The sequence below is a fragment of the Crocodylus porosus genome, unplaced genomic scaffold, assembly GCF_001723895.1.
Source record: "Crocodylus porosus isolate Cpor-Errol unplaced genomic scaffold, CroPor_comp1, whole genome shotgun sequence".
In the NCBI taxonomy this organism is placed as follows: domain Eukaryota; kingdom Metazoa; phylum Chordata; order Crocodylia; family Crocodylidae; genus Crocodylus; species Crocodylus porosus.
The window spans coordinates 3,179,034-3,203,397 of record NW_017728935.1 but is presented as its reverse complement, the minus strand read 5'-3'; the positions used below and the strand labels follow the sequence as shown (position 1 = coordinate 3,203,397).

The following is a 24,364-nucleotide window of genomic DNA, read 5'->3' as shown; positions in this document are numbered from 1 at the left end:
GCTGTGTTTGTCTACAAGACTTCTCGTTGCGTACCGTATAATTATATAAGTGAGGTGTCTCTCTGGACAAACGAATAATTAACTGTGTATTAATAGTATACCGGCTGGCAAACCTTCGCGCCGTGTTATTTGTGCTGTATGGAGCCTAGGGGGTTTCGTTGCGCTAAGCATTGCCCAGACGCATTGCAAGCAACAGCCCCTGCCTCAAAGTTCGTGTACAGCCTAAGCAGACCGAAAGGGCACCTTGTCCCCATTTTGTAATAGTGGAACCGAGGCACAGAAAAGCTGAGTGACATGACCATGGGTGACTGGAGGCTGTTGTGAACTGGATCCAAATCTTCTGAGTCCTTGTTCACAGCCCTAACCATAAAGCCATCCTTTCCCTCATCTTGTGGTAACCCACGTCTCAGCTGAAAGACTTCATTTTTCATCTGTCAGGCCTTGTGCTCTAGCCACTTGCACCGGAGAAAATCAGGAAGGAGTCCACTGAAAATCAGTGCAGTCGCAGTGGTCTGAAACCACGGGATGAGAGGAGGAAACAAGCCCCCAGTGAATACTACGTGGTAGGCTTTTTTGAGCAGGCATCAGATCTTGTGTACCAGTCTTTCCTTGGAGCTGCCTTGGGTAGTTTGGGGCTTACAGAAAAGTTTGTGTACAGTCCTCCCAGGGCTAGCTCTGGCTCCCTGATATCCAGCGGTGTCAAATCAGCAGTTACTCCCAGATCACACCCCTGCAACTGGGAACCTTATGATCCGTGGTTGAAATCGAGGGGATTTTGCCATTGTTGCTAAGGTGCTTTGGCTCAGACCTGTGGACTAAATCCTGAAGGTCCTACTCAGAGCAAACTCCCAGAGGCAGCACAGCTGGGCCCGGGGAAAAGACTGCAGGATTTATCACTATTCAGCTACAGTTTATTTCCACCCACCCACTGACTTTCTTTCCCTAGTTTCCTCTCTCAAACCAGCATGTGGGTTTTAAGAGAGCATTAGAATATGTTTTCCCCTTCCTGCCCTTCCTACTGGGGTTCAGCCCCCCACACTCGTTGCCCCAGCTGTATTTTGGTTTTGGAACCAGCATCTCAGTACAAAGTTCAGTAGGCACTCACAAGCGTCTTCTAGTTTTGCATCAAAACCAGATGAAATTGCAACACAAGCCCCAGAGAATGAAGCTGAGACCAGTAGGACTCTGTAGCAATTATTTCAGCAGCCTAAATGATTTCAAAGAGCATGAGGGTGACTCGCTTTTTTTAACCAACGTATAATAGAGAAGTCTGCAGGAGGTAGAAATTTCGTTGCTAAATTATATTGCGTGGTGCAAAAGCCCTGTAGGAAGATCATTGTTCTCCATTAAACTTTGTAGGGTTGTTTTACTGACTTTCCTGATGTCAGTGTGGAAACCACAAACCGGCCTAAGTTTGCTGGTACCAGGAAAATGGCTGTGAAGCAAATTCCCTAGCACCCCCCCTCATCCTCTGCCAAACACAGGAGTGTTTACAGTCTGGAGCTTACATCCACCTCTGTTTGAAAGTAGGATTTAGTTAGCCCAAAAGACGTGAGGAGTCCGAGCTGCATTTTTGCAGCCAAGTTAGGGTCTCGTGTGTTTTTGCCTTTCATAACAATAGTGAGCTGACTACCTCAGTGTTTAAATAACCCCCGGCACCGTAGTCGTGAGTGTGGTAGATCCTCACGACTCCCCGGTGAGGCAGGGAAGGGCTGTTTCCCTTCTGTAGGAACGAGGGGGAAAGCAGCAGGGGAGTTTGGGTGACAGGCCCAAGGTGACAACAGGAGTCTGTAGCAGAGCTGGGAATTGAGCCCATGTCTCTTGCAGTTAGGGGAGCGTGCTAGCTAAGGGACAACCCTCTCACTCTCTGTTGGTTTGCTTGTTCCCTATAGTCATGCGCCTGGGGTCCTGCTTGTCTTTCTCTCTCCGGCTCTCCATTAGGGACTGCTCCGTTGCCCCCTGAGGTTGACGCCCGAGCTGCTGCTGACTCCAGCAGGACTGTGGATCAGGCCCTCAGCCCTTGTGTGGGGCCTCTTGTTATAGCCACTCTAATTATATGTGTGAGGTCTGTCTCCCTTCCTCCCCGTCTGCCTCCTTCTCTGCCTGCTTGCATGTCGGACTCCTTGTTATATTGAGTATAATGATGAGCCCAAGGCCTCTCTCTTCCTCCCCTCTGCCCTTGCCTGCCTGCATGTAGGATCTCTTGTTATAGTCCGTGTAATTATGGGTGTTTGGCCTCGCTCCCTTCTCTAGGGTATAATTTAGTTTTATATAAAGTGCAGTCCCACCCCTGTCACTCCTGCACCTTCAGCCCCTGTTGTGCAAACCGTTGCTATTCTGAGTGCCAAAATGGGGCTGGCAAGGGACCTGGGGGAGGGCAGGAGGTGTGGGGGGAGGCCAGGAGGTGGAGAGGTGGACAGGGAGGCCTGAGGAAGGAAGTGAGGGGAGACTTGGAGAGACTGCATGCTTCTTGGTGCCTTACGGCATCTCGGTGCCTGAGCTCCCCTTCCTGCTGCTGTTCCTCCGTCTCGAGAGAGGAGCCTGGAGAGCCTCACCATTGTCTATAGCCTCCGCCAGCCTGGGGCCCTCTCCCTTCCTGGCACCTCTGGCACAAGTGCCCCATCTCCTTGTCTGAACCAGAACCCATGGCGGAGGCGATATCTTCTATTAGACCAACTAGATTTTTGCAAAAAATCATTATTTGCAAGCTTCGGGGCACAAGCACCCTTCTTCTTCTGTGTGCCCAAAAGCTTGCAAATAATCCTTTTTCTTGTTTTGCAAAAATCTAGTTGGTCTAATAAAAAATATCACCCCTACCACGAGTTCTGATTCCTTTTGCCTCTAGACCAATAAGGCTACAACCTGGATACCATCTCCTTTTCTGAATGCTAAGTCCTCCTCCCTGGGAGCTGCGTAGGGAACAAAGACTCCTCTCCCACTTTCTCCTAAGTCTAAGTCCAGCCCCCGCTTCATTCCTACCAGGCACGCAGTGTTATTGCCACGTCCAGTGTTACGTCCAGTGTTATTGGCACTTTTGATGGGGGGGCTGTCAAGAAAAGCCGAGCGAAGGTATTTCAGCATCCCGGCAAGCTGCTGGGTGCTGCTGGGTAACAGCAATGCCACGTCTGTCCCAGGAGTGTCTTGTCAGAGCCAGCCGGGACCGTGGCGGTATGGGCTGCCTGTCACTCAGTGCGCAGTGAGCTCCATCCAGGCGTCCAGCAGCGGGAGCTGCCTCAGTACGGTGGCCCACTAATGCCAGCGAATGTTCCTGTGCACATCTTTATGCAAGTCCCCCTTAGTCCCTGCCATGGCTGAAACCAGCCATAAAGGGACTGTAATGCAATCCTAATACAACGCTGCAAGCTTCCACACAGCAGTGCCCTGTCCTGGCTGGCTGGACCCCCTGCCCGTGTCAGTGGTGACCTGTAAGGACATGAGCTTCTTCCTTGCAGTGCCCTGAGATGCAGGCTGGACGTGATCCTACCTGCACAGCAGCGCCCTGTCCATGCCCAGCTGGGACTCCAGTGCCACGTGTGTGAAAATGCCGTGTATTTCTTTCCATGCACTTTAGTGGGAAACAAACAATATGGCCAATTTTATCCCAGGCCACTATGTAGCTCGGGAACGGCTCGTTGCTTTTCACGAAGTAGCCAGCCAGCCCTCAAAGCTTATGCCTGTTTTGAATTTGTAAGTCTTCAGAAACACACCGACCCTCCCAGGTTTTCACTTTCTAGCCTTAGAAAATTGTGAAGTTTTTAGTTTTTTAGAGAAATGGCCCATTTTTCAGCAGCCTCCCCACAAAAAAAACCTGTGAATTTTTGTCTGTGCTTGAGTGCAACCGGCTCCTTTATTTAAATACAAAATCTGAAAGCCCGGCGGGGATGTTCATAATTATTATCACCAGGGACCCAGGTTTTCTCTGATCGGAGAATTCTGGATTTTTTTTTTTAATTAACTCCCCCCAATCCACTTTTTTCTGTGATTAAAAAAAACAAACCAACAACCCCCAAATCCTCATTCTTCTGTGATTAAAACAAAATGCCACTATATAGTATTTGGATTGATATGGCATTTTGTTTTAATCACAGAAGAATGTGGATGTTGGGATTATTGTTTGTTTTTTTTAATCAGAGGATTTTGGAATATTTTTTTATCAGAGAAAACCAAGATCCCTGGTTCTCACTAATTGTTTGTATGTGGCAGCACCTCTGAGCTACCATCTGGATCAGGACCAGCATGGTGCTAGGTGCTGTACGAAACCAGAGCTAAATGATGGCCTCAGGAAGCTCAAAAGGGCTTAAACCTGCTCCCAGCAAAGCCAAAGGGAGTTTTACTGTTGACTGTAAAAGGCACAGAGTTAGACCCTTGCTGAGTGCTTTGAAAATGACTCTTGAAGAAACATGTCTGCTGTTGGGGTAAATTGGCATAGCTCCCTTGGCTTTGCTGGAGCAGGGCCCATTCATACCAGCGGAGGGTTAGGGGAGAGATCTTTTTGGATAAGGAAATCAGTTTGTTGCCAGTATTAAGCACAGCCTTGGAGCCAGCTGATCCCATTGCCCTGTGTACTGTGGAAGGGTGATGGAGACGGACGGGATGAGCAGCACCGAGGAGCAGAAGCTGATGCTGCCTCCCTGCCATCTCTTGCAGACCAAGATGAGCCCTTGCGCCCTTCCTCCACGCAGAATCCAGCGGTAGCAGCTCCTCCGGCCTGCCCCACCCCAGCCCTTCACCCTCAGAGCCTCGCCGCGGATGAGAAGCAGAAACCATCAGAAGACGATGAGCCCCCGAAACGCCTGGCGAATGGAACGGCACCCGCCAAGCCTGAGGACAAATCTGAATTCAAGGTCGCTCCCAAAGCTGTGACACGTAAGTCCCTGCTGGCTGCGGTGGGAGCGGTGAGGGTGGTCGGGCTGATACAGAACTTCTCCCCTCCGCCGGGGCTAGAAGGAAACCTGGAAGTATTTACGGCAGAGGTTGCTGTTGTCTTGAAGAGCCTAGTGCAGTGGGGCTGTGGTCCCTGGCTGGGGCTTGCACTTGCTATAGCAATACATAAGATGAATAAAAATAATAATAATTCTAGCAAGAGTAGGCAAGCCCTCCCCTCTCCTCCTCTTTACAGTAGAGTCCCACTCCCATGCAAAAGCAAATGTTGTATTTCTATCCACCACTGGCAGTAATCCTGCTGGCAGAAGTAGGTGTTGCATCCAATGATGGGGTAATTACTGCTGAAGTCGGTGTTAACGTGACATGCTGAAGTCATACGCAGGGCTGTCTGGAGAGAGAATCTAGATACACACCATTAGCTGAAATGCATGGGGCACTGAGAGCTTTATGGCAGACAGAAAGAGAAGGGAAGAGGTTTTTGCTCATGTTGAAAACTCTCTGTCCTAAAGCAACCTGTCGATGAGTTACTCAACTAGGGGTTCGGGCCCGGAGACCAAGGAGGATGAGCAGCCTGCAGGAATGGTGGGCATAGGACTAAAGTGCTTCTTGGCTGACAGCCCCAAAGGCAGCCAAAATGCAGAGGGGCTGAGGATCTGCAGTTTCAGAGTGATGTCCACTGACAAATGGGGCCTGTCCTTTGAGTGGTCCTGTTTGCATAGCATACATTGGGATTTTAACGCCTCCATGGTACAGCTCAACTGGAAGTAGCAATGAAAGAAGCCAGGGTTGCAGATAGGGGCATGTTAGCGTAATGACCTCCGGTCTGAAAAGGCTCAGCAAGGAAAGTGTTGGAGGATTCCCTGCCTGTGGATGCTCAAGCAACCCCATCATTGCCCTATGACAGGGCAGACCACCAACTCTCATCTTGAGAGCACCAGCAACGGACCTACCGAGATCAGGAAATCCATCCTTTCCCTGCTCTTAGACCCCATCTCTGGCCCTCCAACCCCAGCAGCTTGCTCTGAACCAGCCCCTTTTATTGAATACTTCACTAGGCTCACTCCTTCCAGGGGGCACGGAGGGGATTGGAAAGAAGGGGGAGGCTCTAAGTGAGCTCCCTGAACCTCATGTGGTAGAAAAGATCCAATGGAAGGAAGAGCAGCCAGGGAAAGACGAGTGAAATGTGACTGATCCTGATGGATGGGCCCGGACGGGAGTACGTGGAGGTGGGAGAGCATTGATTTCCTGTGCTGTAGCTCGCAGCCCTTGCAGGCATCTGTGAGCTGGGCAGCTTGCCCACAGACATTCTGCACCTATGAGTCATCCCACAGTCATGCTGCACCCTGCGTGGCGAGCAGACTCGCAGCAGCCATGCTGCTCGTGGCTACGTTGCCCTCCTCTCCGTGGAGCCATTGGCCTGTGATGCCGCATGTGCGTCAGCCCCAGCTCCGCTCCCCCCCAACATGGCTTACCTGGCGAGCGAGTCCCCAAAGGTGACGGTAAAACAAGGGCCGATCTCCAGCTAGTGATACGGCTAATCTGGTCTCAGGCTTCAGGGCATCGTCTGATCGCAGCAGGTGGGAGGAAGGGAAATAATCCCCAAATGATGCAACACGTGTTAAGTGTGTTCGGAGGAAACGTGGCCTTCCTCTTAACGTCACGCTCCAGGCACCACTGGTTGGGTGGAACGACGATCTTAGATAATCACGCAGCCCCCATAACTGCGATAGCTGAGCCCTTGGTCTTTAATGGATCCATCCTTCCTGCTCCCTAGGAGATAGGGAGGGAAATGCTCTTGACCCCAGCCTGCATATGTGGAGAACTGAAGTCTAGAAACTCCAGGTGGCATTTTCCAACATCTCTCCATGAGAGAGGCAGGAGTGAGAGCCAAGTGCCTGAACCCCTGAGGCACACTCAGAAGCTCACCTCAAGTGACTTGTCCAAGGGCACACTGGGAATCTGTAGCCAAGGATAGTGATTAACTGCCTCACCGCTGAGCTGGCCTTCCTCTCCGACCTCATTTACCCTCCTCCACCCCTGCATCCCTTATTTTGCTGCTCTGCCGGGGTGTCTCAGAGCCCGTCAGGGTGGACCCGTGAGCAGACATTTGCATTTATCACTTGGGGGTTAACCACAGCAAGGCCTGTTTTACTAGGTGCTGCACTTACAGTGTCACCACCACCCCACTCTGCTCTCCAAGGTATAGAGCTGTTTCTGCAATTAGAATAATACCTGCAATATCTCCATTGGGATGGCAAATGTTGGTGAGCATGGACAATGCGTGCTAATGGCCGGCCAAGCTGTCATCAAAAGGCTCTTGCCTTGAAGAGGTCAGTCTTTTCTTAAGTCACATGAGGCTGAGCCGCAAGGATCTTCAGATCTTCCAGACGTGGGGCTGAATTTTCAACAGTCAAACTCCCCAGGGCTCTGCACTCAGAGCTGGAGGCAGATTTTCCAAACAGCACAGCTCTTATTTAAATACTTACGTAACTTGCTTAAAAAAAAATGCCCAGCAGACAAGGTGCTGCACTTCCTAGCAAACTAGCAGGACATGTCAGCAGGAGAGCAGCTGGGAGTTCTTGCAAATGCGACCCCTGTGGCGTGCAGTTTCCTTGTGCATGTTCATGTGTTTGATGCGCTGTGGACTGCATCAAAAAGAGGTGATACGGCCTGTTCTGGTATCTAGGTAGGGGGTGGCAGCTGTATGTTTGCAGTGTCAGCCCTTGCAGGGAAGGCAGAAAGCAGGGAAGCTGGTGAGGAGGCCTTGATGTTGTATCATCCTTCCATGGCCTCCATTTCACCCAAGCACAGTTTACTGAGTCACTAGCGTGACCTTTAGCAAAGCTGCTGATTGTTCCTGAAATCCGGTCTTAGCAGGGTGAGATACTGCCGTGGTCAGATCTTCCATCCACTCTGAGTTTCTGGTGACACTGGGAGAACTGAATCAGGACTGGACAACTGCTTTCATATTGGTGCTGGGGTCTACTCCGCCCTCTGTCCTGCACGCAGGTAAAGATCCAGGGGCTGGCCTCTTCCAGTCATTACAGCTAGGGGCAGATGTTCAAAAAGCCTGAGATGATTCGATCTCTGCAGGTTAGTCTAACCTGGCTAGGCTAAATCAGTTTGTAACCATCAAGACATCCCAGAAATGCAGGCACATGGCTGCAGTGGCTTGGGCTAGAAGCTGGGAGGTGCTGAAGCAGCCCTTCCTTCTCTTCCATACTGCTGAGCTGAGGAGGGCACTCTGATTAGAGAGGGGTTCCTTCGCCTCCTGACAATCCCAGTAGGGAACTGATAGCACAGTGTTTATCACCCCATTAAGCAAACATTGCCAGCTACTTGCTGACTCTCCCTTTGTCCCGTCTACCACCGCACAGACCGTAGCCAGCATGTGGTCTGCTAGCTAATGCTGAGGCACGTCTGTGTAAGGCGGAGGGGAGTGGGGGGAGCAGGGAAAAGCCAGTCAGACCCCTGCGGTCTCTGCTGAGATGCAGCCAGGGAGCAGAGCGGCGGGGCCAGCCCTGCTGTGGAGCAGAGAGCCCCATCCAGCCCAGAGAGCGTGCCGGGATGCTGGAGGAGTCTGGTTTAACTTAAACCAGCAAGGGGTCTGAGACAGATGTTGCGTAAACCGGTTTGACCCAAATCAGTTAAGTCTGATACTACGTTCAACCGGGTTTATCTCAAATCGGTTTCAGCCATTTTCAAACCGGTTTATGTGCACCGAACATCGGTTCCATTACAGGTTTAAACCAGTTTCTGATCACTTAAACCGGTTTATGTGCAATGTCTGTCCCTAGCCTAAAAATCCAGTGGCAATTTCTCCCGGTGGTCTTTTAACCCACTTCAAACTGGTTAATTGCATTCTGACACCCTTACATTTCCAATTGGATACACGACCCTTCATCCCTTCCTGCTGCTTTCTGTCAGAGGTACAAGGAAGCCATCCTTGTATCTCCTTTTGAGTGTGTTGGGAGCCTCTGAATTGAAAGTCGCCCCTAAAAACATGAGATGTTTTTCCTGACTCAGATAGGAGGCTCTGGCCTGGTTTCCTTGCTTCTCCTCTGCAGTGGAGAAGGATTTTGATTTACAGGCAGTTTCACCCAAGGAATGCAAAGAAACAGAGACAGCCTAAGCCCCGTGCCCCAGGTGCGCTTGTGGCTCCTGTCATTTTAGAAAACATCTAAGAGCCGAAGTGGCTGCATATTTGTGCTGAGCACCTGGGGGAGCATGTCTGAAATTCCTGCTCTGTGCTTCTGATTTCCTCTCTGCAGTGCAGGGCAGGCTTCTGTGCTCGACGAGCCTTTCTTTTATCAGACTAAAGTGAGTGGGGTTTTAAAAGCCTGGCTTACTGGTATCCTACCGGCCTACGGAGTACTAAGCTTTACCTGCCCCACAACCGTGCTGGAGCTCACAGCACCCGCTTACAGAAAGGCAATGGGGTCATTTCCCCAGAAGCGAGTGAACGAAGACGGCTGCATTGTGAGTGGGTGGGCTGGTGGGTATTTGCACTCGGAAGACCCAAATTCAATTCCCGGATCTGCCCCAAGCCTGCTGTGGTTTGGGGCAGATCACTTTTCATTTCTGTGCCACTCTTTCCCTCCTGCCTGTTGTCCGTTGCTGTCAGCTCTCAAGGGGCAGAACAGCCTGCTCAGGATGTCTGGCACCTGCCTTGCAGAAAGCAAAGCTGCTGGGTTATTGCAGTCAGTGTTGTAACCGTATCGGGGGACAGCCGCGGGGCTAAGTGGGTCCCCGGACTCTGGCCTTGAAAGACTTCCATGGACTGCAATGGGCATGGGTTCATCTCCTCCAGTAGGGTTGTGCTGCACGTGGGGCTTTGAGGAAGGGTTGTGAACAGAGATGAGTGCGTGCCCAACAGGCTTTCAACATTTGGCCTTCTTTCATCTTGAACGGTGGAAATACTAAGCTCACACCAGCCCTGTCCCTCCCCCACCTCAGGCACGTGTGTCATACCTCGCACATCTGGAAGAGATGCCATGCTAACCAATCCCAGCTGTGGCCGGTGTGTCTGGGAGAAGGGCGATGAGCCCAGCCCAGCCGCAGCAAGGAAGAGAAACGGTAATGAGCAGCTGGAAGCAAAATTCTTATCATCAGCACAGTCCCCACCTGTAATTTTCTGATTAGGATACTTGCCACTATGTAATTTCACCCCCCCCAAAGTAATGATGATGATCACGGTTCGCTCATGCTACTGCAGTTCAGGCCATGTCAGAGCAACCCCATATTTTCAGGCGTGGATTTAAATGCCATGGTGGGAATTTGCAGAGCTGACACTTAGGCTCCGACTGGGCATCTCTACTGAGCAGGTGCCGAAATGCCCATTTGTGCCCCCATATGCTATAAGTATTATAGTCACCTCTACAGGCCCCAGTTGAGAGTGCTGCATGGTTGTGCTAGGTGCTGTATGTACATACGTTGTAGGTGCAGTCCCTCTCCTGTCCCAAACAGTTTAAACAGCCATGGGGCAGAGAGCCCAGAGCCCTGGAATCGCACACCATCCTCCTCTTCAGTCTTATAGCTGTAGATCTGTTTGGCTGGCTCTTGTTACAGCATAATCAAAAATACCCAGGAGATTTATTGGAGTTGGGGCACTGCAGTTCGAGCTCATGCAGGTCCATGGTGGTCTAAGCTTTAAAAAGGAGCTCACAGAATGGTTAAATAAGATCGGGTCCAATTTCATCTGCAGCCACTGATTTTAGATGCCCAACATAAGGTAGAATGAGAGGGCTCCTATACATGTGCAGGGAGGTTGCTCCAACGGGCTGTAATTACAGTGCATCAGAGCAGACTTGACTAATTGCATTCATCAAGCTTTAATCGAGTCTTCTGGAGCATGGTAATTACTGCCCTCCAGCAAACTCCAGCATCATGTGTATCAGCCTCCCTGCACTGAAAAATGGTGGCAGGTGCTTTAAACTAAAGCTTGTTTGATAAGTATTAGTTCAAAGTGCCTGTCTGCCATTTTCAGCACAGGGACATTGATACATGTGATGCTTTGGGTGCTTTTAATCAGCACAGTTCTCAGAGCTGCATTAATTAAAGCACCCCCACCTCCCGAAGCATATCTATAAATGCCCTAAGGAGCCGTCTTTTGGTTCTTTGATGGTACAGTGCCTGGCACAAGGGGTCCTGTCCCACGACTGGGGCCATGCCTAGGACAATGTGGCCATTTGTAGACGTGCTCAGCATTTTCTAAACCGTGTTAACTGATTTGCATCGTGCAGTTTGAATCAAATTTCAATTCAAATTAAGGGTTAATAGATGATCATTGATGATCATGGCAGGGGGGCACTGGCTATATGCAGTCTATACACTTGACAGCCCCTTAGCAGAGGTTGGAAGTAATTAGGAGTTGATAATAAGTCTGTGTAAACACTGCTGCATTGGTGCCGTTATCTAAAGTGCTGTTCCAGAAGCTGTACTTGACCTGATACGGAGCGGGGTGAAGTGTTGTTGGCACATTTGCTTTTGTGAAGGTGTTACTTTGCGCCTCATACCTCCTGTTGTTTTGCAAAAACCCAGCTGAGGTTCCCTTGCTGGGCCTGATATTTGCAGTGCTGATCTGAGTTCCTAGGGACTGTTTTTCCTAAAAGCAACGCTGCCTGTACATGTTAATTAATATGGTTTAAATTGCCTAATTCAGACTGCCCTAGCCTGCGTTAATTTTAATGCTTATTCAATGAGGATTAGTTCATTCAGATGGGAACCAATTTGAATTCAGACTACAGACGTTTGCATGTATATAGTTACAGCTGTAATCCAGATTAAACCTAGAAAAACATAACTTCTATAAATGGCTCGTGATAAATAATGATAGAAAACTTGTTGGGAGGCTGATTTCCAGAGGCGCCAAGTCCCATCAGCTCCCGCTGACTTCAGTGGGAACTGCATACAACCGGCACTGCTGGAAACCAGACCCTGGCCATCTTGAGCTGTGGCTCCTTTGCTTCTCTGCCAACACTCGTTTCCAAGTTATTCCGCTGCGTGATGTTTCAGGCCCACCCCCACTTCCACTGACATCCATGAGGACATCTTTCCCATAGACTTTATTCAGAGCAGGATGGGACCTTCATGGTAACAGTCGAGGACCTTGCAAGGGCGCCATGTGATACCAGGCATGTCTACGCCTGACTAGACACCAAGGGCCTCCAAGGGCCAAAAGCTTGGAAGAAGGGAGTCTGCTTTTACCCAAACTCTGTTTGCTCTTTCTTCCGTTTCCCTCGTCACTCTTTCCTTCCTCCTCCCCTCCTACTGCCGTGCTCCTGCGCTCCATCTGGCTGTTTCCACCTGTCTTCAACCATGCTCTGAGATGGGGCTTCGCACCCAGCACAGCCCTCTTCATGATCCAGTTACTTCAGCTGTCTTCACGGCCCCGCAGAGGAGGAACCCACTAAAAACAGCCTTCAGCCCCTGTGGCAGCTTGGGACATCCCTGGCTTGTGTAGGTGTATATGAGAAGGGTCAAGTATCCTTTGCTGCCCCCTTTAAAAGAAATTTTTTGTGTTCCCAGCCAAATCAAGTCCAAATCCATGAGTCAGTCCAAAACCATAAGTGGCCCTACAATCAGCAAACATCCTCCACCCCCACCAGGTATTTCCAAAGTCTTTTGGTGGGCATCCTCCATGCGGGCCAAAGCCTGGAGGCTTGGTGTTCGGATGCCTCCACGTTTCACCTGCCCTCAGCCGTATGGCGCAGGAGCAAGCTAGGGAGGAGCCTCCCATTTCCATAAAATGGGCATTAAGCCCCAACACCTCAGCAGGTACTAAACCACTCCAGAAGAACAGTTATCCCCGGGAGCACTTAAGGAGAACAGTCTTCTTGGGCCCAGATACATGGTGTTTCCCCTGCCAGGTAAGTATCCTTCGCTGGCCACGTGGCTGCCAGTCCAACTCTCTTGCCATGTCCCTTAGCGGGACCAAGGAAGCGAGGAGCCCCTGGACTCCCTCTCCCCGCCATCCCCCCCACTGCAGGAAGCGACAGCTCCCTCCCTCGGCTTCCTGCCCTGCATATTCCCCCGCCTCGCGGTGCGGCTGCACATCATAAGGCCGGTGCTGTGCGAGGCTCCCAGCCCTCCCCAGCTTACCCAGGCTAGAAAAACAAGATGCTGCTTTTCTACTGCCGCGGCTTTCAGCTTTTGCCCGCGAGCGGCCTGCTTGCTCCTGGCGCAAGACAGAAGCACCTTGTACTTGGAGGTCTCGCTTGATGTTTGCAGCATGACTCAGTCCTGCCCCTTCTCGGCCCCGGAGTTCAGGCTCCCTGTCCCACCGACGCCCTGAGCAGAATACGGCTACTGTTCCCCTGCTTGGCTCCAGCCCCTTTGCCCTCAAGCCTTTCTGCTGAATCATCGCGTGTTTGCCGAGGAGAGGGGGAATCGCAGTTTGGCGGAGATGACACCAGGCGGCTTGTTTATTTATCGTTGCGGCTGGGGAGAGCGGCGCTTGGCCCTATCTGATCTGCGGCCCAAGTCCCGTCTCCGGTCGATCAGGAGGCAAATTTTACCATGGGTGGAGAGCGGAGGTTTAAAATCCACTCCAGCCCCGCTGCACCGGGCGCCTTGCACCACCAAGGTGAGCCGTAGAGCCAGACAAGCCTTTGGCTCGTACCGGGAAGACCGGCAGGGCGCTGGGAAGCTGGCCGGTCTCCGTTCAGCAGAACGTGAGGACGAGGGGGAGTCGCAGATAAAGCCGATATTAATTTTCCTCCCATTAACGTCCAGAGAGAAGTTCAGCCAGAGGTTGTGAATCCCTTTAATTAAAGGCCTGGTTTGCTTTTGCTGCCGGGATGCGTTTCAAGTGACGAACTGCATGGTGTGCGTTGTCAAGCGCCTTTCTCACCGTCCATCCCCGGCTGGACCGCAGGCGAGAATCAAGCATGGGCTTTCGGCCTCAAGTGGGAATCAAGCCCGGGCTTTCAGACACCTGACCGGGGTGGCCTGGATCTGTGCGGCTGGTGCTCGGGATCTCGCCCGGTGCAGGCAGTAGTGACGTTGTAGCTTGCAGCATAGATGTTTCTCACCCACGGTGTCTCCCAGGCTGGCCCAGCACAGCGGTACCAGTCTGTCCACCTCCCTGCCACCACCACAGAGCAACCTGTGGCTCTGAAAAACGTCCCTAACTCGGTTAAAGTTGGTGGCTGTGGTAGGCTTCTCCACATCTCCTTTCACTGTTCTTTTTTGCCTTCCTCCCCTCCTGCCCCTCTGTAGCTTTTGCTCCATGCGTCTTTCCTCTTCCTGGGCATTTCCCTCTTCTTCACCGGTGTTGTGCCTCTCTTTCCTTGCGCCCATGCATCAGGCCAGATCTTCAGCTGGTGGAAATCAGCATCACTCCTTATGTCTTGAACCACCAGCCGAGAATCCTAGTTTCCTTGGCCTCATTCCTCCCTAGCTCATGTGCGTGAAGCTGCGGGAGGAGGGTTGGTCAGAACAGACCAGTTTCTCAGCAGAATATAACCAGAGGGCGTAAAGCCCCGAGAGCTAGAAATGCAGAAGGTCTCTGCTAGGGAGGGTCCACAAGAGGAAGGACCTCTAGTACATCTCAGGAGCAATGACCGATGCCTTCAGGAAGCCCCAGAGTCCACATGGCTTGTGCAGACTGCTCCCAAATGGTCCCATCAGGCCAGGCTGTTTAATTGTCTCCTAGTCAGAGCTGTTCAGTCTCAAGGAAGCCTGAGAGAGCAAACTTGTGCCCCCTGCTCAAACGTTTCTTTGCTAGAAATGCGTCTCAGCTTCACACTGGCAACTGGTGGAAGGTGAATATCCCCAAGCCTCCCCCTGCCTCTTCCCATGCCCGCGCTTGCCTGTGCTTTGTTTTGAGATGCTTCCACCAGCTCCAGCAACATCGGGGCTTTATCCTGAGGTCCCCTAAAAGACGGCGTTTGCTGCCTGCAAACACCAGGATGTGTGCAAGCCTTGCTCGGGATGTGGAGCAAAGAGCTTCTGCTGCCTCCTTCCTGCCCAGACGCCATCCTCTGACCCTGCAACCCCCCACGCCCAGTTGTATCATTTCAAATAAAGGCATCGTCTTCAAGCAGTTTTGTTAAGTCTGTTGTGAACCTCTGTGACAAGTGGCTCCTGTTCCAGCCTAAGCAAGTTATTTCAGGGTGGTTGAAATCTGGGTGTGACTGATTTAAAAGAGACGCAAATAAGCCTGGTTCTGGAGCAGATCCATACAGAGGCCTGCTGCACCCCTCTTTTAAATGGCATTTTCCTTTGTCTTCATACACGTACACAATCACATGCTTGTAGATGGGTTTACTCCCTGTATGACCCATGAGGACTTTCTTCTTCATTCGTCTCCTCTGTTGGTCCACTGGAGGATAGCAGCCAACTACTGCTGCCAATCCAAGGAGCTACTCCTTTGGTTCAAGCAGTGAAGGTCTGTGGTGTGTTGCTGAGGCCCCTGGGTTCAAATCTTGTTGGCCGTGGGACATTAGCATATAAGCAGTGCCACACTGAGCCAGGCCAATGATCCACCTAGCCCCATGTCCTGTCTCCAGCAGTGACGAGAAGAAGGTGCTTTAGACGGTGAGCCTATGAACCCAATGCATTCAGGCTAAAATGTTTTTATTTCGGTTCCTAAACTGCTGCAACCCAGGAAAACCCTTGGCTTGGTTTGACATCAGCAGGCATTGTGGGTTCCCAGCCCCTTTGAAAATCAGCTGCTTATCTGGGTACTTTAATGAGCTCCCTTACTCTCAGGCACCCCAGCATGAAGGAGTGGTGGAGGCATTTCTCTCTGGGAATTAAAAAGGATGGCTCTCAGAGATCAGTTAGACTCGCCTCATTCTGTGTGTAGTGTATTATTAATTATGATTTATTATATGCAGAGGCCCCAAGCAAGGAACAGGGACCCGTTGTGATAGAAGACGTGAAAATGGATAATGAAGAGATGGTCCCTTGCCCAAAAAAGCTAATGATCTAAGTGCTTAATGAACTGCTGCCTTGCTAAATCTCTGTCTGTGCTTGCTCAGTGACTGGATGCAATGGCGCCGCTGCCTTGGGAGAGCCCAGGAGATGGGCTGCCCAGGCAGGAGCAGGCGTACCTCTTCCAGAGCATTGGCAAGATCTCAGGTTCCCGTTGTCCCCAGTCCCCTCCAAAGCTGCATGGTCCTTGTCAGGCCTTGGGGAGACTTGTTGGGGTGGCTTGGGGTAGGACAGGCCGAGAGCTTAAGAGGTGAGGAGAACCGCAGCCCTGTCCAGATCCCTCAAGGACAGTCAGGACTCGTCCTCTCCACCATGACAGACGGCATTGTGGAGGTCATGCTGTCTAACGCTAACCTACTGCTCTCTCTCGACGCCAGGCCAGCCCCAGGTCCGAGCAGCTCAGCAGGGTCTCCAGCCATCCGCCCCCAAGGACTGCACCCCGCTGCTGCAGAACGGTGCTGGGCACGTCCCGGACCCAGGCGGTGCTAACGGAGAGGCGGGGAACGGCGTCCTTCGCTCGCTACCCAGCTCCCAGAAGCCTCACCGGAAGCTGCAGTCCCACCACTCCATCAACAGCCAGAGCAGCAAGAAGAGCAAAGGCAGCTCCAAATCGGCCTCTTCTCAGATCCCCATTGAGGCCCAAGAAGGTACTTGCTGTCCCTGTGTCCCTCCCTCCCTTGTCCCTCAGGCACGGCTAACGCTAATGGGAATGCAAGCACCGCTGATCAGGGAACGGGGAGAAAGCACGAAGGGGCTGCCCAAACCAGCCAGCCGGCCATGTGGCTCACAAGAGCCTAATACCGTTCTTCCCTCTCCTTCCTTTTTCCTCTAAGCTGATCTCGCCCCTCAGGTCCTCTGCTCCCCCGAGCCTTCTGCTTGTCCTGATAAACCCAGGTCCTTCCGCCTCATGCCACGGTCGTCGCACACCTTTAGGTGCCTTTCCTTTTAGTCCACAACCTCCCTCCTGGCGCAGTGATAACCTAGGCACCCCCTGCACCCGGCCCATTCTGACCCCCAGAGAGTCCCAGGACCCGTCGTCTTCCCAGCCCTGCTTCCCTCATTCAGGCGTACCCCTGCAAAGTGGAAGCAGCCCACTGGGCCAAAGTCCTCCTTTCCCCAGTGCTGAGGTGCACAGGAACTAAGAACTGCAGTTTACTGGGCCAGGCCATAGGTCCATCTTGCCCCATCTCCTGTGTCGCTTAGGGGGAAGAGAGTGGATGCCGAATGGGAAAGGAAACTGGGTCTGACCAAGGGTTTTCCTCTCTCACTTGCAGCCTCCAGCACTGAAGGTCTAGGAAGTTTTGATTCAGAGGCTGTGTCCCTAACTCCCATGCTTAATAGCTACTGAAGGTCTGAAGGCTTGTCTCCATTTGCCCTCTGTTTTTTTTTTTCTCTCTCTCTGAGAGCTTGTGCTGCCAGCCACCATGGTAGGATCTGTGCACCTTGCAGCCAAAATCAATAGTAAAGAGCTAGATCCTACGTGGAGTCTCAAGGGCAGCACAGGTTGGCACTAATGCCATTCAGAGGCCCCATATCCCCAAAGCCCTAGGTATTGGTGTCAAATGTCTGTCCTCAGACTGGGAGGACCTCCCCTGCTGTTCGTGCTGTTCTCTGTGGAGCTGGGAGCTGGCGACTTAAGCCTTGTACCTCTTAGGAGTGGCGCTGCCAAAGCCCCGGAGTCCTTCAGGGGGTTCATGGGCCTGGTGTCCATGCCTAACAGTGTCCTTCACTCCTGTCTCTTCCCCCCATCCTCTCCTTCCCATTCATTGCCATGTCTGGTGTGTCCCCCGTCTCTCTGCCCTCCTTCCCTCTGTCCCCCCTTAGATTGCTGCGTCCACTGCATCCTCTCCTGCCTCTTCTGCGAGTTCCTGACCCTCTGCAACATCGTGCTGGACTGTGCCACCTGCGGCTCCTGCACCTCCGAGGACTCCTGCATCTGCTGCTGCTGCTGCAACTCCGGGGAGTGCGCCGACTGCGACCTGCCCTGCGACATGGACTGCGGCATCATCGACGCCTGCTGCGAGTCGGCGGACTGCCTGGAGATCTGCATGGAGTGCTGCGGCTTGTGCTTCTCCTCCTGAGGCACGGCAGGAAACCAGAGCCAAAGCCCCATCCCCAGCATGACCTCCACAGGGACTGGGTGGAGGGAGGAGGGAAAGTACAAGGGGGCTGAGAACGGGGATCTCCCTTCTCCTGTCTCTGTGTCTCATTCCTCTTGAAGACGCCACTTGTCATGGGCTGGGAGGATCCCGCAGGTTTCCTGAGCCAATGCTGGAGAAACCCACGTGGAAATGGAAGGAATCCAGAGCCCAAGAGACCAGAGGCTGCTCTGGAGCCAGCAAGCTGAGCCTGGACACTGCCCAGGGATGGGTGAATCTCTCTCTCCCCCACTTCGAGCCTCGGGGCATCGTGAGACTTGTTGGATGCCTGCAGGACACTGGGTGATGCTCATTCTCTACCTCCCCTGGTGCTGTCTGACCAATGGGGCCGGGGGCCGGCAAGCCATCGGCTGAGGGGTTGCACCAGCAGCCCGGGTGCTCCCTGCCGCCTGAGCCAAGTGCGGGAGAACCATCCTCCCACACCATGCAGCCATCCCCTGGGAAGCTGAGCTGCCTGGTGAGGCCCAAGCTCACACGCCCAGGCTAAGCTACCTGCTGTCTGGGGACGTCTGAATGCCACCTGACTGGCTGCTCCAGGGCCCTGTGAGCTGATGCCTGCTGCTGCAGCCAGCAAAGGATAATGCTCAGGTGTGCTGGTGCCCTCGCGTGGCTAGTGGACAGCTTGGGCAAAGTCTCAGTGCCCATTCATGGGTTTGTGAACTCTTCTCGCTGGCTTCCAGTGGTACGGCGTGCACTGACATCACCTGCTTGGCAGTTAGGTATCCAGCAGCCCATGTCCAGGGCACCAAGAAGAGGTGTTTGCACAGGGCTCTGGCAGGCGTCCCTTCTCATGGTGGGACACAAGAGACTACAAGGCACTGTGCACCATGTGAAACATGAGCACAGGCCCCTTCCCTGCTCTGCTCCTGTCCTCGCCGGGAAGGGAGCTGTGGCATCAGAGACCAGTTCCAGATGTCGGGGCTCTCCGAGTTGCAAAGGACCAGCTGGAGGAGGGAGCATTAGGGACCAAACTTTTCCTCTCCCCTTTGCTGTTGCAAACAGCTTTCTACCCCTTGCCCCTCTCTCAGTGCTGAGATCGGCAGCCAAGTGCAATAAATATCGCCATCTCCTTGCGGCTCCAATGCCTGCACAGATACAACCACATCTCCTCATGCCGAGCCTTTCCTTCGCTGCCCCCACGGTGGCTGACAAAGGGTGCCCTACAGGGCTTTCCCATAGCCCGGCCTGCACATCCATGCTCAGGATCTCCCGACTGCAAGGTGCCATTTCTCCTTGCCCCCCGGTTACAGGAAAACTTTGTCCTGAATCAAAGGCACAACCCATGGAGCAGCAGCCATCAGGACTCCGGGTGAAGGCTTTGTTGACACGTCCTCTGGCGTGACGGCTGGACAGGAACGGACACCAGTTTTCCTCTGGCCCTGGGACAGCACCCACCGTGGGCTTCCTCCCATCACCCTGCCTGGCCATTAGCTGGAGGGCAGGACCGAGGGGACAGGGAGAAGGAGCCCCTCGCAGGGCCGGGGCGTGGAAGGGGGACGTGCGTTTCATCTGTTTTACTTGTTACTGTAAATAAATGTCTTTTTCTTCATCGCTGACCCTCATGGCTGCTGTGTCACGTGCTTGGCCCTGGGTGGTCCTGGAAGACCCCGGCCCTTCGCAGGGAGGCCTGCATGTGGACAGTAGTCCCCGGAGGAGAAATTCAAGAGTGCATTCCTCCGCACTTTCTCCTTAGGAGCATGGAGGGAGTCTGGGGAGAGAAGTTCCCTAGGATGTATCCCCTTGCTTGGGGTGTTGAGACAGGACTCCCTGGCCCCAAGGTTAGCAAGGAGGGTGTAGAGGGGTAGATGCCTCCTGGGGTGCATCCCCTTGGCTACAGCTGGATACTTCTGTAGGCTTGTTCCACTGGGATTTAACTGTGCTGGGTTTAGAAAGAGGAAGCAGCCACATAGGAAGGGAGGGTGGTCAGTGATTTTAATGATGCTGTGAAATAACTGGCCTTTTCTACAGCGCCTCTCCCTGCTTGGTGCTTCATCGGCTCTGCCCCTGGAGCGGGATTGTGTCCTCCACCTTGGGGGAGGAACGCGGCGGCTGCTCTGTGCAGTGGAGCTGCACGTCAGTAGGGGAGAGGGGTTTTTTGTTTGTCTTTACAATAGCAAGGGGACCTCCAAGAGCCACGAGACTCGGGGACCACCACTCCTCAGCATTCAAACAGCAGCAGCAAGTCCCCCTCTCCATCTCAGTCACGGGATGGTCTTTCTTAAAATCAGTGAGACTTTACAAATGCATGTGAGGTTTTATTTCCATGCTTTCTGGCTTTTGACTCATTAAGGCTCCTGGTTTCCAGCTTTTCTCTGAGGCACGAGGCCTGGAAAATGACTGGAAATGGAAAAGGTGCATGTGGAGATGCTTATTTCAAAAGAAAGTCCCATGACTCCAGGAGCTGGAGCTTTAAGAAGCCAGCAAATACGGCAGGGTTCACAATGCAATGGCAGGAGTTGGCTGGGGTGAGATTAGGCCAGGATGCCGGGGTGACTGCTCAGATTGCTGGGATAAACCTCGCACGTGGTCCAAGTCGATGCTTCTAGCGCCCGGCTGTTACATTGGCTTTGACTCAAGCAGGAAAGCACCCCTTAGTAATTCCCCAAAAACACCCGCAGTGGCACAGCACCCCATAGCATTGGTGCAGGATGAGGCAATTTGCACGGTTGTGGGGGGCAGGGTGCTCCCTCCAGAGTTACCCATGTCACTCCCTACAGCAGCCCTCCCACCCTGTCAGGAGGCAAAGGCAGACCCGGCAAAGTGAAAGCCTCGTTTCCAGCTCATTGAGGGGAAAAAAAACTTCCAGGCCAAATGGGTCAGTTGGTCAAAAGGCCAGATGCTGCCGTTGTGATGTTGGCCCGGCGCCCCTGGAGGAGGAGGCTTCAGTAATACACTTATTTTTAGAGTTGCTCTAAAGCAGCTTGGAGCCCAGGTCTCTCCAAGGCCACGGCTCTGCGTGCACGTGAGAGCCCGAGGTCCGGGGAAGGTTCCCCATGACTGAAGTGGGCTGACGACCAGGTCCCAGCCTCTGCATCCAAGAAGGAGAGGAATCCAGGCCTCCTGCCTTGAGCAGCTCGCCGGGAATGCGATCCTATCCGCAATGCAGCCTAGAGGAGCTGGGTGAAGCGTGCGCCGGGGCCGGGGAGCGCCCGTACCCGAGTGACCGACCGGGTCGGAGAGGAACCCAAAGAAAGAGAGGGTGGGAATGGAGCCGTCACGCGGCTCTCGCTCCGGATGGGGAGGGCTGCGCCGAAGCCCACAGCAGTAAGTGGGAACCTGCCCAGTTGGCTCCGGATCAGATCCTCAGCCCAGAAATTCTGCATCCTTGGCAAGGGGGGCCCAAGTCAAAGGCCTCCCCAGCCCCCAAGCCCAGGCCTCACTTGTGGTGCTAATTAGCGACTGCTGCAGCTGGCAGCTCCTGCCCCGCGCCCTCCCCCCTTCCTTGGCCAGCTTGCCAGCTGTGGTAATGAACTCTGCCGGAGACGCTAATGGGGAACAGATTCTTCCAGCTGAAATGCAGCCCCGCCGTCCAAAAACACAGTGCACGCTTTTGTCCGACGGAGGAGAGAGGAGTGGGAACAAGCACATACCGCAGTGCTTCCCCCCTCCGCTGCCCCCCCCCCACGCACACGCACTCCCCACCCCCGCAGCCCATGCTGCTCCCTGTGTCTGCACATCTGCTGCTGCTGTGCGCGGAGGGAGGCACTCACACGCTAGCCTAGCCCGCCCAGGCCTGGCTGGCGCTGTCGGTTCCCAAGTAGCCGCTTGCTCTCAACTCCTCCCGTACATCTTAGAGGCCAAATTTTTCTGGAGAGCTGGAGATCTTGGGTGCCAAGCTGTTTGGGAAACCCAGCCCCTCTGTAGCCCTTGAGCCCCGCTCCCCCCCCCCCCCACAGATCTTCATTTGCACACATGCACACGCCTCGTGGTTTATCCACACTTTAAATGAGCAGCTTAAAATCCAGGGGTGAGGACGGGGAAAGCGCCTGGCTCCTTTCCTCCGCGAGGAGTGATGTATTCCTGAACGTATGCGATTTTAACGCCTCCATATGCAACGGTGACGGCGGCATTAGAAAATGCAAATAAAACATCGCTCTTCACTGGCGCGGGGCCTAAGCTGAAGTGCGGTTCAGCTCTGGAAAAGGACGCTGTAAAAACAGGGTTGGAAGCCGCCGCGTTTATTGTGTCTCCGTGCCTGCAGCTCAGAATTGCTCGGTTTGCCGGGAAACTGGTGTTTATTCTCTACCTGCAAGCTTGTGCTGGAGCTGGAGAGGCGCGTGGTGGTTTCTTTCCAGCCATCAGGACTTGGCGTAGGATGCCTGCTGCTGGAGTGTGAGGCGCCAGCTTGTTTTCTCACAGCTGGGTTGGCTCTGCAGGGCTCCGTGGAGCGGCGAGCCGAGTTTGGGCAGGCATCTGGCCCTGAATGTGCAATGGAGGGGAGGGTGTGTCGCCACTATTGGGCAACCCAGCTCGTCGTGGCCACCTGCACAAAGTAGGTGGGGGAGCCCACTACCTCTCTGGTGGGTGTTTTATGCCCACTTGGACCTGGGGTGAAGGGTGACACCACGCCCAGAGCTTGTAGGCTTCGGAGGACTCCTCAGCGCAGGTACCACTGTTTGTAGGGTAAATTCCCAGCTCTAAGTCTGAGAACCCGAAGGGGCGCGAATCCCATGTGCTGGCATGCAGACTTCCTGTAATTTCTCACTGTTATCTCTTCAGGAGCTCTTTTCCCTTTCATCTGCTTCCTTGGCTCCACCACTCCTACTTGCATTTCTCTTCTTCCAAATCTCAGGTGGCTTTAGGAAAGCAGACTGTTAGATGTGGGGAAACCAAGGCACGGAGGTCAGGACTTGCTGCAGCCAAGGCAGTGGGAGGCCTGGAAATAGGTCTAGAGCCCCGCAGCCCAGTTGCCTCGCTTCTCACCACATCCCTCAGTTCCCATCTTTTCAAGGCCCCGTCTCACTTGCAGCTTTACCCCTCCTGCTAATCCGGCTCGACATCCTCCCTGCTCTTTCAGCAAACCTGTCCCTGCTCATTTCCTTCAGAGCGGCTGCTGGAAGTGGATTCCTGCTTGGGACGGGCTGAGGCGGGACGTGCAGTGGGCTGAATATGAAACAGAGAGCTACAGAGGCTGCGTTCTTCATGCTGGCAGCAGGTCACCGGCTGGGTTCGGGAGCAATTCTCCTTCTCCCTCACCCCCGCAGCCTGGTGGGCTGTCCCAGAAACCTGGGGCCAGGTGTACTTGGCTTGCCAGGTTCTTCTTATGTATAGGACCGGCTGCAATGGCAGAAATATCAGAGAGGCCAGTCCTGCCCAGCAGTGATGACGTGTTAGCTGCCCAGTGCTGGCTCTGAACAGAGACCACTGTGTCTTCACCCCGTTTCCTCTTTGCAAATGTGTGGTTTCAGGGGCTCTCCTTAAGCAGCTGTGTTGTGGCCTGTTCTCAACCAGGGGCTAGGACTCAGCAGAGAGGGAACGAGCTCCCCTCAAAGGGAGAGTGTGTCAGAGGGCATCGTGTACACCATGTCGTCTTACCCCCATGGCTACGGGGCCTGGCAGAGGTGCTTTCGACCGTGCCACAGTCACCCACTCCTGCTTGCATATGCCAAACGCAGAAGGGAGCCGGGGCATCCCCCCGGCTGCTCTCAAGCTCACGAGGGGCAGAGACCTTGAGAGCAACTGCAACTGCTGGAACAGCAGAAGGAGCAAAGCTGCAAGTAAAACTGGGCCTTGAAAAGATGGGAAATGAGGCCCGTGGTGAGAAGAGAGGGACGTGGGCATCGGGACTTCTGGTCCTATTGCCAGGTCTCCCGCTGCCTCGCTGTGTGGGCGTCACCGTGCTGCCTGCCTTGGTTTCCCCACATCTAACACAGCCACAGGCTGCTTTCCTAAAGCCTCCTGAGATTTGCCACGAGGCAAAAGCAGTAAGAGAGGAGGAGTAAAGGGAGCGGCACTGCTGGCTTCCCACGTTTGGCCTGTGTGAGTGAGTGGGAAGGGAGAGCTCAAGACCGTCTCTGCTGAGACATGCTGGGAACAGTGTGGACGTAGACGGAGAGTGCTTATGGAGGTGGCTTTCCAGTGAGGGAAGAAGGGCATTGGGGTGCCCACCTCAGCACCAAAAATCGTATCTCTGCTGCATGGTTTCCCTGTGCTACCAGTTGGCTGTGACCAAGGACAAGAAGCTACAGCATTTGGCACCGAAGGGTGAACGGGGGGCGGGGGATGAATTCCTCCCCACCAACGTCACTGGGCTTTTCTGGAAATCGGACCACTTATTTAGATGTCCATGTGAGAGCGAAGCACTCACAGGGACCAGGCCGGGGGCCCCCAGGGAGGTGAGTGGAGATGTTTGCAGAGCTTGTGAGAGAGAGCGCGCGTGTGAG

General features: G+C 53.5%; 1 protein-coding gene across 1 annotated transcript in view; it reads left to right on the top strand.

Moving 5' to 3' along the window:
* The window catches only part of MDFI (MyoD family inhibitor), a 38,910-nt gene extending 19,380 nt beyond the window's left edge, over positions 1-19,530 (top strand). Inside the window, exons 3-5 of the mRNA XM_019546664.1 lie at positions 4,648-4,866; positions 16,200-16,469; positions 17,647-19,530. Of these exons, the coding sequence (XP_019402209.1) occupies positions 4,648-4,866; positions 16,200-16,469; positions 17,647-17,903 (746 nt within the window). The 3' untranslated portion in view covers positions 17,904-19,530. The remainder of the gene's footprint in view (positions 1-4,647; positions 4,867-16,199; positions 16,470-17,646) is intronic.
* Positions 19,531-24,364: the final 4,834 nt, after the last annotated feature.